This window comes from Manis pentadactyla, chromosome 4 (assembly GCF_030020395.1).
Source record: "Manis pentadactyla isolate mManPen7 chromosome 4, mManPen7.hap1, whole genome shotgun sequence".
Taxonomy (NCBI): domain Eukaryota; kingdom Metazoa; phylum Chordata; class Mammalia; order Pholidota; family Manidae; genus Manis; species Manis pentadactyla.
In genome coordinates this window covers 142807504-142821927 of record NC_080022.1, presented here as the reverse complement: position 1 = coordinate 142821927, position 14424 = coordinate 142807504, and the positions used below count along the sequence as shown (strand labels likewise).

At 36.1% G+C, this 14424-nt stretch overlaps 1 protein-coding gene across 2 annotated transcripts in view; it reads right to left on the bottom strand.

Annotated features, from left to right (window-relative positions):
* The window catches only part of SSH2 (slingshot protein phosphatase 2), a 269454-nt gene that overhangs the window by 180185 nt on the left and 74845 nt on the right, over positions 1-14424 (bottom strand). Inside the window, exon 2 of one of the 2 annotated variants that reach the window (XM_057501072.1) lies at positions 12204-12284. The exons of the other annotated variant lie outside the window; for it this stretch is intronic. Within the exon in view, the coding sequence (XP_057357055.1) occupies positions 12204-12284 (81 nt within the window). The remainder of the gene's footprint in view (positions 1-12203; positions 12285-14424) is intronic. 2 annotated transcript variants of the gene reach the window in all.

The window sequence follows — 14424 nt, the reverse complement described above, 5'->3', positions numbered from 1 at the left end:
GTTGGTGGGAATGTAAACTGGTCAAGCTACTGTGGAAAATATGGAGGTTCCTATCCTCAAAAAACTAAAAACAGAAATACCATACAACTTAGCAATTCTACTTCTGGGAATTTACCCAAAGAAAGCAAAATCACTAATTTGAAAAGATATATGCATACCTATGTTCATTACAGCATTATTTACAATAAAAAACAAATGCCCATCGATAAATGGATAAATAAGATGTGGTGGATATGTGGAATATTACTCAGCCATAGAAAAGGTGGAAATCTTGCCATTTGTGACAACACAGATGGACCTAGAAGGTACCATGCTAAGTGAAATAAGACAGGTGGAGAAAGGCAAATACCATATTTCACTTACATGTGGAATCTAAAAAACAAAACAAACAAAAAAGAAATAGACCCACAAATATAGACAACAGACTGTTGGTTACCATAGGAAGGGGGCTAGGGGGATGGGTAAAATAGGTGAAGGGGATATAAAAGTACAAACTGCAAATTGTAAAATAAATTGGAAATAGGAATGGAAGTATAACATTGAGAATATAACCAGTAATACTGTAGTATCTTGGTATGATAATGGGATAACTGCACTTATATAGAAATCTAGTAATGTATAAAATTATTGAGACACTATGTTGTACATCTTGGTATGATAATGGGATAACTGCACTTATATAGAAATCTAGTAATGTATAAAATTATTGAGACACTATGTTGTACATCTTAAACCAATATAGTATTGCATATTAACTTTATTTCAATAAAAAGAATGGTAAAAAAAAGAAGCTCCTTAGAAGTAAAAAAGATATTATATACCAAAAATTTATAAAGAAACCCTCCAGAAGATCACTGAACAATTCTTTGTACATAATCTGCATATCAATCATCCCAAGGCTCTTCACAGTAGCCAGGAGAGATTCAGGCCTAGATGGTGGGGAAAAGTAGAGAGGTGTGTGATAGAGTCTTTTGACTCATATATTAGGGCAAATACAGTATTTCCTATCTTCTCAGCTTTAAGGCTACAAGTAAGAGATCTTAATCTAGAGCTAACATCCTGCTTGGTTTAGCTGGGTCCTGGATTACTTTATTTTTAAAAACCCAAAGTGAATTTAAAAGACCACTTGTCTTTAAAATCTGAGTAAGACAACTTTGATACTCCAAAAGCCCTTCATATCTCACCATCTGAATGAAACTCCCTATATTTAAGGCTGAATCTTCCATGTGTTTCTATTCCACTTTTTGTTATTTATTTATATATAGTTTTTATGTAGCTGTAATAAGAATACATATGCAAATTTTGTTCATTTTTTTCCTTGATATATCAAGCAATGAATGGACTACTCTCTTGTGCTACAGTTGTAGCTAGTACACACATCTACTCCATTATTGCATTTACCACACTGTATTTTTTTAAAATCTCATTTCTCTCTCTCTCTCTCTCTCTCTCTCTCTCTCTCTCTCTCTTTCTAGTCTGTAAGCATTTAAGGAAAATAGCTGCCTTTTTCTCCTTTCTTTTAAAATAATATTTGTCGAATGAATGAATGAGTAGTGACTATGAAATTTTGTTCTATCCCATCTTTTAAATTATTTTAGTATTTTTTAAAAGGTAACACATGCACATGGTACACAATTTAAAAAATGACAATATGATCATTAAATAGTTAGTCTCCTTTTCACTTTTGCTCCTCATCCAGCAAGATCTTCTCCCTAGAGACAACTGCTGTTCTAAATTTTTATGTATATTACTGGATACAATCTAGGCATATTTAAGAACCTAATATATTATTATTATCTTTTTAAACACAAGTGATATATACACTGCTTTGCACATTGGTATTTTCTTTTAACAATGGGAAATAATTCCATATTAGTTCATATGGAAACACCTCGATGGACATCTAGGATATTTCTAATTTTTTCCTATTACAAATGATGTTGCAATGAATATTCTTGAATATATGAAATTTCATGCATATCAGTATTTCTACTAATGAAATTACTGGAGCAAATACTACGTGTATTCATAATTTTTATAGATACATCCAAATTGTCCTGCATGAAGGTTATTCTAATTTACATGCCACCAACAATAAACAGCAATGCTGCTTTCCCTATGTCCCTACCAACACAATGCAGTATCAATTTTTTAAAATATTTTGATCTTTGCCAATCTAAGAGGTAAAAAATGGTATTAATTATAAAGACTATTAACTATATTTTCATATGTTGAAGAGCCATTTGTATATCTTTTTCTGTGAAAGTCTATTAATTACTTTTGCACATTGTTCTATTATGTTTAAAAATATTGCAGAACACACTATGCATTATAGAAATTAACTCTTGTTATATGTATTGAGAACCTTTCCTCCAAAATGAGGTTTGTCTTTTGACTTTGTTTATAGGATCTTTTAATGTAGGAATTTTGGCTTTTTTGTATTTGAATTTATCATTGTTTTCTTTTATGGTTTCTGGGTTTTGTGTCATATTTTTTAAATCTCCCCTACTCCAAGATTATAACAAGTTTCTATGTATTCTTCCTTGTAGTGTCAAAAGTTTTTTTACATTTAATTCTATGATCCATCTGTAATTTATGTTTTCAAGAGTGAAGTAGAGATGCAACTTAATTTTTCCATATATTTACACCTTTCATTTACCATTTCATATATAATTTTTTATAGATCTATATATTTTTCATTTTAATGGCTTCATTGAGTCAATATTGCCATAGTTTACTTAACCATTTCCTCTCTCTTATTACTAAACATATTTATTAAAGTTTTAGTAAAAATACTTTTCTTTTTAAGTAATTCTTTTTCAGAGGAAATTTTCAAAATTAGATTTCTGGGTCAAAGAGTTTGAACATTATTATAACTTTAACTAAACTGTCAAAGATTGCCAAGGTCTAACCAATTTATAATCTTCACTAACACGATAATCAAATAAGATGTATTCATGAATATCATGCACAAATCTGTTCCTAACAGAAATTTACATTAGGTACTCTTCAAATCTACACAGGTTCATAATCCAGAGTCAAAAAGCTTGCATCACACTTCTGCAGAATCTTACCAGCCTAAGAATTGCTGTTATTTCCTGGGAGGAAAAAGAGTAAGTGGACAAATTTTTCCAGAACAAAGGGGAATCAGAAGATTTTGCTGGAAAATTCTAAGAGAGCAATTTGGCAAATCAAGCATTGCCACAGTCAGAGGACTGCAGAATTTAAATTCAAGGCTCTATTTCACTGTTCACCTCTGTCCTTCCCCTTCCCAAGAGCAGAGTTTCCCTTCCTCCCACATTCTTTCCAAGCACCCTGAGGTTCTATCACCTCTAACACTTTTTAGTGAGCTTCTTCCACGAGAAGTCTCTGCCTGGATCCTGATCAGGCCCTTCAAGTTCTTTAAGTTCAAGAAAGGGCAGGAAATACAGTGCTGATCCAAAGTGAACTATCTAGCCCCAGCCAATGCACACCAACAAGGCATTTCCTCATAAATATACTTAGTGCAGAGATTTTCAGCTTCTTTGGAGCTGTGTCTATCATTTGCTGAAATTCGTATACTGCTTGCAATTCTTTTTGCTCCCCCTTCTCTTTCCTGCCTCCTTGGTCTCTCTTCAAAGAAGCAACTCAGGGGCAGATTTCTTTTGAAAGAATTATCTCACTTTTATTATTTCTTACTTATAAATTTTATGATGCCCGATGTGCAAATTAGGTACAAAATATGGTATGAATGCTGGTCAGACCTGACAGGAGAGTCACATGCCTGGGGTAGATTCCAAGTGTGTGTCTGAGAGGCAGTATAACACAGTGAGCATAGCTTGGGGAATCACACTTGAACCTCACCACTCACTAGATGTGTGACACTAAGTAAATACCTTAACTATAATGAACAAAAATACCACCATGTTAGAGGACCTTTTTGACCATTACTTATCTAAATGGCTATTCTGCCTTGTTATTCTTTATTATTATTTCACAATTTGTATTTTTTATACCACTATCACATTTTTCAATTGAATACTTATTTTTTTGTTATGTGTCTTTTCCAGTGGACTGTAAGGTCTGTAAGTGCAGGGTTTGATTTATTCATCACTGAATACTCATTGCCTAGCCTGGTGCCTGCCATAAAGTAGATTCAAATAATTATGGAATAAATGAGATCAATTTTTGAGTATCTAAGATGCGATTAAGTAATACTATTCACATCATAAATGTAATATGAGATAATACACATAAAAACATTTAGTTTAGAGCCGAGCATATGGTCAGTGCTCAACAAATGTTAGCCATTATTTCATTATTTCAGTTATAGTTCTCAGTGAGTCATACCCTTTGTAACTCAACTTTACTAATTATAAAGTGAAAGGAAGAATTACTATCCCTCACCTACTGCCAAAATACACTAGGAGATTACAAAAAATAAAACAAAAGGCATTAGGAGGGACTCAGAAGACAGGATTCCCTGAGATTAAGAATTTGTTAAATTTATCTCTCCCATGACATTTCTCTTAATCAGGACCATCCACTGCTCTCTCCAGGATTAGCAGTTTTTGCCTAATAGCTCCAAAATCAATTCACAAGGACTCCACCCCAAGACTTAGAAAAAAGACATCCGGGAGAACCAACTAGGGCTAAGAACTATGCTGGAGTACAGTAGTGGCAGCACTCTAGAAATTCACAGAAAGAATGGAGAATTAATCTGGCTATAAAATATCCCAGTGATATATCAAATCTCCAGTGATAACTATCTTACTCACTTCCTGAAAAATGAAACTAGATTGTTATTAGGCTACCTCTTCCTTCCCTACACTTCTAACAAACAGTGTGTCTTTACAATATTCCAAATTCAGTCTTCAGAGGCCCCATAATCTATAATCTTATAGTACCTCCCTAGAGAATTTCAAAGAACTACAAGTCTAGCTGCATGAAAAACCACCTATGGACCTTTGTAAAGAATAAAGATGTTGAACACCATCCAAGACCCACTAAGCAAAACTTCTTAAAGTGAGATTAGAGTTCGAAAAGCTCCACAGATTATTCTGGTGCAAAAACAGAGTCAAGAACTACTATTCCATTTGTCTCTGACCTCCTAGCACCAGAACAACAATACTCAAGAGCAAAGGCGATCCAGCATAAGGTTAAGTGCTCACATAGGGAGTGTCAGGCAGACTTGATTGTCACTACAGGCATGGTCACATACCTTTGGCAAACCTGTATCCTCAGCTTTAAAGGAGAAACACTCAAAGTACTTAACCTCAAAGACTTGGATTTAATACTAAATTGTATGAAAATGACTTAGCAATCTAGCAAACAGTAAGTGCTGAATAGATTATCTTGCTTACCTTCTGAAGGGTAAATTATTTTCAAGCTATAATCTTGTGAGGAAAATGGATGTTTCAGGATCCTCACCTGATCCTACACTACTTGATGATGTAATTGGCCTACTGCTAGGCTAATACTTCCACACCCCTAGGCAATGAGCTATTATTGACTGAATCACTATATGTAAAGAACTCCGCCCAGTGCTCTGGGCAGAGGCAGAGACGGAGGTGGATTATGGACCTTCAGATTGCTGGATGCAGACATGATTCCAATGCTCGACCTACCACCATAAGAATAAAGCCAGGTATAAACCCTTTGTGGATAAAGTGAAGGTTCCTGTGGCCAGGATTCTCACCTGTCCCTGGTCAGCTAGCTCACATATGTGTGGGCAATACGTTGTTATTGACTCTATATAAAGAGCTCTGCCCAGTGCTCTGGGTGACACAGTGGCACAGCTGCAAGGCTGCAGGAGAGCAAAGACGAGACTGGAGTGGTGGCAGCACCAAGGACAGACACTGAGACGGATGCGTGGGTAGAGAGGCCCAGAGGCAGAGACTGGCTTGTTGCATGCAGACTCGCTCTGAGTGGACAGAGTTAAGGGATTCTAGTGATTGACCTGCCATTGTGGAAATAAAGTTGGGTATAACCCTTTCACCTCAAGAACATTCTACTGTCATTTCTTTGCTCACATTGAATCCATAGTGAACTTGCCCGGGGCTGAAACCTACTGGCAAGACACCTACCCCAAGAATGTTCCATTGTCATTTATCAGATGCACTGAACCCATAGTGAACTTGTCCAGGGCTGAAACTCTCAGGTAAGTCAATATATAATTCGAAAATCACTGTGCTAGGCACTCTGGTGAATATAAAATATATTAAGAAATATTTTAGAAATTGCCACATGCTGTCATCCCAAGGCAAATCAAGGATGGTGAAGAAAAGGAAAGATGGTCAGAATGTCTATTTTTAACTCCTCCTTCCTTCCAAGGCTGGATTATAGATTTAAATTTTGCCCACAGACAACAGTGGCATTATCCTGACTCTGTTGAAGAGATACTGACACCAAGGAATCCTGCATCTGCCCGTTCTCTATTCAGCACAGATAATGAGTCAGGCCCTCTAAGTATTTACATAAATTATCTCATTTAATTCTAACAACAACTCTATGAGGCAGGTACTATAACTATTTCCATTTTGTTACTGATGGGAGAAGTGAGACTTAGAGAAGTGGAGTCACATAGCCAGGAAGCAGTGGAGCTGGGACTCTGATCTGGGCTATCTTAACCTTGAGTCTGAACTCTTTATTACATAATGCTGAGTCCTGACTCTGGAGGTCAAAGGGGGTCCTCTAAAGAGCACAGCCTGATGTGAGTGATTAATGACTGGAAGGAAGCAAGGTGGGTGTTGGTGGAAGGGAGAACTGGGGGAAGGGAGTGGTAATATATCATTTCTTGGTCTAGGTACAGACTACGCAATTTCTTGATGTTTGTAAAAATTCATCAAGATATATGTAAGAGTGCAAGATAAGTACACTTTTCTGTATATATATTTTATTGCAATAAAAGCATAATAAACTGTATTGTTTATTCATACAATTTGTTTATTTAAACAAAGTTTAAAGGGGTTTTTAATTCATCTTTATGCTAGCTCCTACCAGTTTTGACACAGGAAGAGTAAATCTTAATCTCATGGGAAACTATCCTTGATTGATACAGGTTTACTTTTGGATCTCTGGGGAAAATTGAAGTTCCTGTGTCCAGGATCTTCACCTGATCCTAAGCTGCTTGATGATATAATTGGTCTACTACTAGGCTAATTCTTCCACACCCTAGGCCATAAGCTATTATTGACTGAGTCACTATATAAAGAGCTCTGCCCACTACTGTGGGCGAGGCAAAGACAGAGGTGGATTACATACCTACAGACTGTTGGATGCAGACTTGATTCTAGTGCTCGACCTACCACTGGGAGAATAAAGCCAGGTATAAACCCTTCTACCCCAAGAACGTTCCAGTGTCATTTCTCGGTCTCACTGAATCCATAGTGAACTTGCCTGGGGATGAAACCCTCATGGAAGATAAGATCATCTCAACATTTTGCACCTCTTAACAGAAGCCTAGCCAAGGATTCACTGAATAGAATTAATGGAATTGTACCTGAGTTATCAAATGCATACAGTCAACTCTTTTGAGTCAATGTCACATTTGCTCTACAAATGCTGCAGATTGGACCTTTGATTTGGAGGTGCAAATATTAGCACAGCTAGAGTCAAAACAGTGATTTTTAACCCTTGATTCACATTAGAATAATCTGGGGACCACTTAAAAAAATACTAATACCTGGGTCCCATTCACAGAGATCCTGATTTACCTGGATTGGGATGAGGCCCTGTTATTAAATTATTTCAAAAGGTCACCAGGTTACTCTAATGTGCAGCCACCATGAGAACCACTGAAGTAAATGAAAGGGGTAATTTTTAACAAAGTCTTTGTACCCAACATTACTAATCTAATTTCTCCTCAAATAAGTCACTCAAGAGGGTAAGATTTTAAAAAAGAAAAGTTGAAAATCTTTTCTCATAATAACAATTCTAGGATAAAATAGTCCAGCTCTGCTTTCTTATATCTTATTCTGGAACAAAGAAAAATAAGTTTAACATCAAAGGAGGCTTTCTACCAGTACAATTCTTTGGATTAGACCTCCTCCAAACCAAAAAAAAAGGGAATACTATTCATGGTGCAACTTTGTTTTTGCCACCAGCAATGCTTTTATGCAGTTTTCTGAACAGGTGTCCTAATCAGCAATCTCTTTATTATGCAGCAGAGGTGATTCAGAAACAATTCAAATATTCCTGAACTCTGGTAGGACAGCTATTTGCTTTTGGCTAAGTGGCTATTTAAACTCATAAAACCCACATCTCTTTAGCAACTAATTTTTCTTTTTTTCTTCTTTTTAGATTTGGGTGTGTTGGTTAGAGAAATGGTGTCTCTGCACATGAGTCCGAAAAAAGAAATAAAAAATACACACAGTTCATAGAGCTGAGAGGAAGAGTGTAAATATAAACCATCAAAAATGACCAGATGCACATGCTTTTGGCCTACACACCATCATCACCTTCCAGCCAACTACTTTGTCATTGTATCTGTAGGTTTATCCATAAGCATCTTGTGTGTATTCACAATCTCTAGACCTACAAAAGTAGATTTAATTATGTTAGTTGTTTTCCCCTCCTAAGTATAGTTTTACTTTCTGAGCTAACAATTCATTCATTGTTTTGATCATTCTATACACCATATTCCAAGGCTTAAAACATATGAGAAAAAAAGGATGCTTCAGAAGAATACTAAACATTAAAGTCCCTCCTATCTTCAATCCATAGGTTGGCTACTCAATAGCAGGCCTTGAATTAGGGCTTATCTTAATGCTAATAACTTTAAATTCTTCATCTTGAACTTAGTATTAGGTTCAATATTCTCTCTCCAAAGCCATTTTGCTACCCTACAAAATGGCTACATGTGGAAACCTCCACAGAAGCTGCCATCTAGAAGAATACTGTTGTATTCTAAGACACCTATCCTGCCCTAGAAAATATAAATCTACAATGTAAGATGTAAAGTATTTTAAACCAAGTAATTACTGTATTTTAGATTTTCCTTCCTTCTCTTTTGCCTTCTTCACATTTGTTTCTAGAGGGTGGCTTCTTCTTTTCCTCTTTCTTTAATAACAAAAGGCTAACATCCCTTCCTCTCTGTGGGCTATTCAAATATAAATTGGGAAAATGCATTCCCTACAAGGATATAATATCCAAGCAAAGGAATGAAACAGACCATAAAAATAGAATGACCACCTACATGTGCTTCTCTTCCTGTTCGGTAGGATGGGAGTCGTCAGAAGAGCAGGGAAAGGTGAGAAAGAAGTAAATTGTATTCTTGGAAAAAACTATATAACAAACTATAAAAAAATAATATAACAAGCATTTTCCTGACCTCCAGACTAGGGAAGAAATAATCCTACAATTTTAGTAAACTCAGTTGTTTGCAGCTGAACTACCAAAAAACACAGTAATTGGAATCCCAGCTCATGCAGAGCTTTTTCTTTTCTCCTTTAAGGCAGGACAGCAATAGGTATAGGCATGGGGTGTGGAGAGGACCCTCAGGGGTCTCAGTGTTCACTGCAGCGACTAGTACCCCAACCTGCTCTAGTCACAGCCTACATTCTTTCTTTTCTGGACCTAAAGTGAAACTACTGCAGCTTACAGACAGTATCTTCTTCCTCTGTGACTTTTTCCCTGCTCTGGGGCAAGCAGTCCTCTTCCATCGTGGAGGCCTCCAATAACCCTGTGCATGGTACAGGGAGCAAGTAGCTGCTTTCCCTTTATCTGGTTTCCTTGAGGCTAAGTGGGATCTGAGAAGGGGCAGAGGCCTCTCTCTGTTCCTCCCTTCTCTCCAGGGAAAGACCCAAGAGATCTAAGGCAGTCAGACCCTCCTTTAGGAAGAGCCATCCCTTCTTTGCCTCCAGCCAAATTTCTTTCCACTCATCCACAGATTTCTTCTATCTTTCCCATGTACTGCACATAAATGATTTTCTCCTCTTCTTTTCATGGCTCTCCACAAATATCCATAAAACTAATTTGTTGAAACACAGATTATACATTCTCCTAAGGTAGATTCTTTTCTTAAATTCTAGCTTTATTGAGGCATGATTGACAAATAAAATAGTAAGATATTTAATGTATACATCATGGTGATTTGATATACATATACATTGTGAAAGGTTACCCATCTGGTTAATTAACATATCCGTCACCTCATATTTTTCTTGTGAGAACACTTAAGTCCTGCTCTTTTAGCAATTTAAATTATACAATATAGTATTATCAACTACAGTCACCATATTTGCCTTAGATCCTCAGACCTTATTCATCTTATAGCTGAAAGTTACTCTTAGGGTAGATTCTGCATTTTATGCCTAACCCCCATAGCCCTGGGCCCAGTGATATGTACATGACAGTCAATCAATGCTTGGTGAATGAATGAATGTATGTCTAAGTGAATGAATGAATAGAGCTAACCAAAGTTCATATTTCTGTTATCCTGAGATTGAAGAGAAAGCTCTTTAGTGAGGGACTTTATCTTCTAGTCTTCTTTACAACAGTTAACTTCTATTTCAAATAGTTATCAAGACACCATTCCACTTTGAAAAAAATTAAAAGCAGAGAGGAGTTCAAGTTTACACCTTCAAATTGAGAAGGAACTCTCCAATATCCTCTGACATGGGGGTGGGAATGGGAAGCTGAAAAAGGGAGAAAACTGTGGGAAATACTCCCTGAGCAAACAAAACAAAAGGCGAGTTCAATACCTTTAAAAAGCCAGCCAAGTACGTGGAACCAGTTTTGCCTCATGAAGAGGAAAAGAATACAACAAACCTGACTTAAATGAATAAAACAATAGCAATCTAGAGTAATCTTCAAATACATATACCCAACTAATCAGTGCTAAGGGAGAAAACCATTAAAACTAGAGTAATCTTTTCTCCACATATGTCCAACTTCATAAAAATATTCTTCATGTGGATTGCCATGCACTGGTCTCTTTTAGACCAAGTTAGCCAAAACAATAGGCCACTTTAAGTCCAGAGGACTGAACAAAATAATCTTATAGGATACTATATAAGGAGACTGGTACAGATTCCATCAATGATGGTGCTGCCACTGATAACGAGCTCACTGATAACTGTCAGCTGAGATCTGATGTCAGTGCTGCCGCTGCTTATCACACAACACTGGGCTAAGAATATAACCTTTCACCCTCAGTTTGTCATCTGCAAAATGTTGATAATAAATGAGTGTGCATGTGAATTCATCAGTTAATGTTTTTAAGCACTAGGGAAATGAGTCCCACTGCAACGATTAGTGAATCACCATAACTGACCTCAGGCCATTCCAGACTCTTCATCAATGCTGAATGAAGTGCAACCAGGTAAATCAATATAATAGTTGAATGAGGTCCTAAAATAGTGATCACCTTCATTGTGCCATGAAGGTGAAGTGAAAAAGACAGTTTAAGGGCAGGCAATACTGTGGTGACACACTTGAGAGGCACAGCTTACTTTGAAAGAATTTTCATTGGTGAAATACTAAGAGTGCCCACTATCCACAATAAACATCCTGAAACAGATAGAACCCAGATTTTATCATCAAGGTTTGTAGAACCTAGTTTAGCCATGGCTAGAAAGGCAGTTATTCTGTTGGAAGAGATATTTAAATTTTATGAAAGTCAATTTAAGTCATTCTCTAGCTTCAGCCTGATTCCATGGGTAATTTGTAATAATTCATCAATTATGCTGCTGTTCAGATGAGATAAATAAAACTTATACATCTCATGAAATGTAGTTGGATGGTTCTACATTTGAGATGAACTAACTGACTCTCCAGTCCACTAATTATAACATGATTTGGCTTAACATTACCAATAGCCAGGACATGTTAAGTCTGTTTATGTGGAGACTGAAGGACCAGTGGCAGCACCAATACCAGTGCTATGGGGAAAAGGTTACTATAGACAATTAAAAAATGTAAAAAAATCCACAGAACATTCATATTGCTTATTGAGGGAGACTCATTCAAGGTTCCAGGATGCAAAACTTTCTACATTAACAGATATGTTTTGAGTGGAGATTGATACATACAAACATACCATGCTATTTATATATATATTCATTGCAAGTCACTTTCTTGCCTTCCGAGAACTATGTATTTGGCTGATGAGGCCAAATAGATGAAATAATAGGCACTATCTCAGTTGCATTTAAGAGCCAAAGTTGCCCAAAAAGCTTTCACTTGAATCACCAAACGCTGTATAAATACATATACCTACGTACATTGGAATCGCTAAAGATTTCTGATTCTTCACATTCACAGCAGAGTAACGCTGCTGATTCATTGTCTTCCAAATGAGAGCTCTGTAATACAAACAAGATAATTTCAGAGATCCAGATGAACTGGGCCATAAGCATGAGGGAAAAAGGCAGCAGAAATCACTGAATCAATGTTAGCTCACAGGTGAGAAGCTGCAATTCTGATTAGTGATGCTGTTTTGGAGAGAATAAAGCAAAGAAGGTGATTTGTTATGTGACTGGAAAATTGATTGAGGAATATTTGAATAGCTGAAGCATTTTCTGTGGTTTCCAATTTGGGCAATGATGTCTTTTTTCTGTAAAGATGCTGCTGCTAACCCTTCATAGTATATATTCTGGACTTTTCCCAGAATAGGGTAGGTTTGTGTTCATTTATCCTTACATCTAAAAGTACATATTTTATATGATTTGTTCAGAGTCAGGCTCTAGAATATAACAGAATATAATTGTAGGATCTTAATAACTAGCCTGGCTTCATTAGCCCTCTGCTAACAAGTGTTTATAAGAAGAGCCCAAATACATGCTCTACTCAAGTCCCCCGACAGATGCCAGAAAACAGTTTAAAATCTTTCTTCCAATCTCCAATCTCTTTTGCAAAATTATCTAGAAATAAGGAAAATGAAACAAAGGAGTGAAACAATCAGCTGGTAGCACAAGAGTATTTTTCACTTATAATTAACAACAAACAAACAAGAGAAGAGAAAAAGCTCCAACTCTAACCAAGTTCCATTCAAATGTTTGCTGTTTGAGCAATAGCTGCTGGAAACTGTTACCCCTACATAGAGATGTAGATACACTTACATCATCAAAACTTCTCACTACCATATGATCCAGCAATCCAACTTCTGCATATAAATCCAAAAGAACTGAAAACAGGATCTTGAAGAGACATCTACACTCCCATATTCTTTATAGCATTATTCACAAACAACCCAAATGTTCACTGATAGACAAATGGATAAAGAAAATCTTGGTATATACATACAATGGAATATTAATCAGCCTTTAAAGGTAAGGAAATTCTGCTATATGTGACAACATGATGAGCCAGGAGGACATTATGCTAAGTGAAATAAACCAGTCACAGAAACACAAATACTTCATAATTTCACTTATTTGATGTCTTCAAAATAATCAAATTCATAGTAGCAGAGAGCAGAATGGTGGTTTCCAGGAACTGAGGGAGAGGAAGAAGTGGGGAGTTGTTTAATGAGTATGCAAGATGAGTAAGTTTTAGAGACCTGTTATACAACATAGTGTATCTATTATGCATTTAAAAGTTTTGTTAAGAGGGTAGATCTCATGTTAAATATTCTTAACACACACACAAAAATCAAATAACAAAAAAAAAACTAAAGCCCCAAAGGGGCATAAGAAACTTTTGGAGGTCATAGGTATGTTTACTACTATGATTCTAGTGATGGTTTCACAGGTATATGCACATGTCCAAAATTACCAAGTTGTATATATTAACTATGTGCAGTTTTTTGTGCATCAGCTATATCTCAATAAAGCTGTTAAACAAAAGACAAAAACGTCTCACTACAAGTGGCTGACACTTAATCATATTTGACTATTCCATGGCTATCCTAGTTGTAGCTGACTTCTTTGATTTGTCAAAGCTGAGGCTGAGTTTCAACCTGAAAAATACGTGCAGAGATTAAGAGTTTTGGAGTGTAAATAAACTTAAATGAAAGAAGGTAAAGCTCAGAGTTACTATTTCTGGTAACTGCCTTCTCCTTGTTTACTTTCTTCTTACTTTTTTCCTGCCCTGATTCTTTGCCTACTTTGGTTTTCCTTCTTACAACCAAATCTAATCTTCCATTATCCCTCTCTCTTCCTCTTTTAGAAAATAAAGAGAAACAACCAAATATAAAATCACTTTTTAAATCCTGCAACTGCAAAGTCTCTCTATTCTTTACACCGGCATTTTGGGGGTGGAGGGAGAAGGAATTAAAACATTTACTTGCCATTTGTCTTTTCTCTTTTTTAAATCAGACTACAAAATACTTGAAGACTTCTAAAAGTCATACTAGAAAAGCTAAAGGCTTAATAAATAACAAAATACTTGAAGGAATTAATAAAATAGATATTAAAGCTTCTTTTAATTCTTCCAAATTTTCATATCACAACAGATGACATAGATACTAAATATATCAAAAGTGATTTGTCACTGCTACAGTAT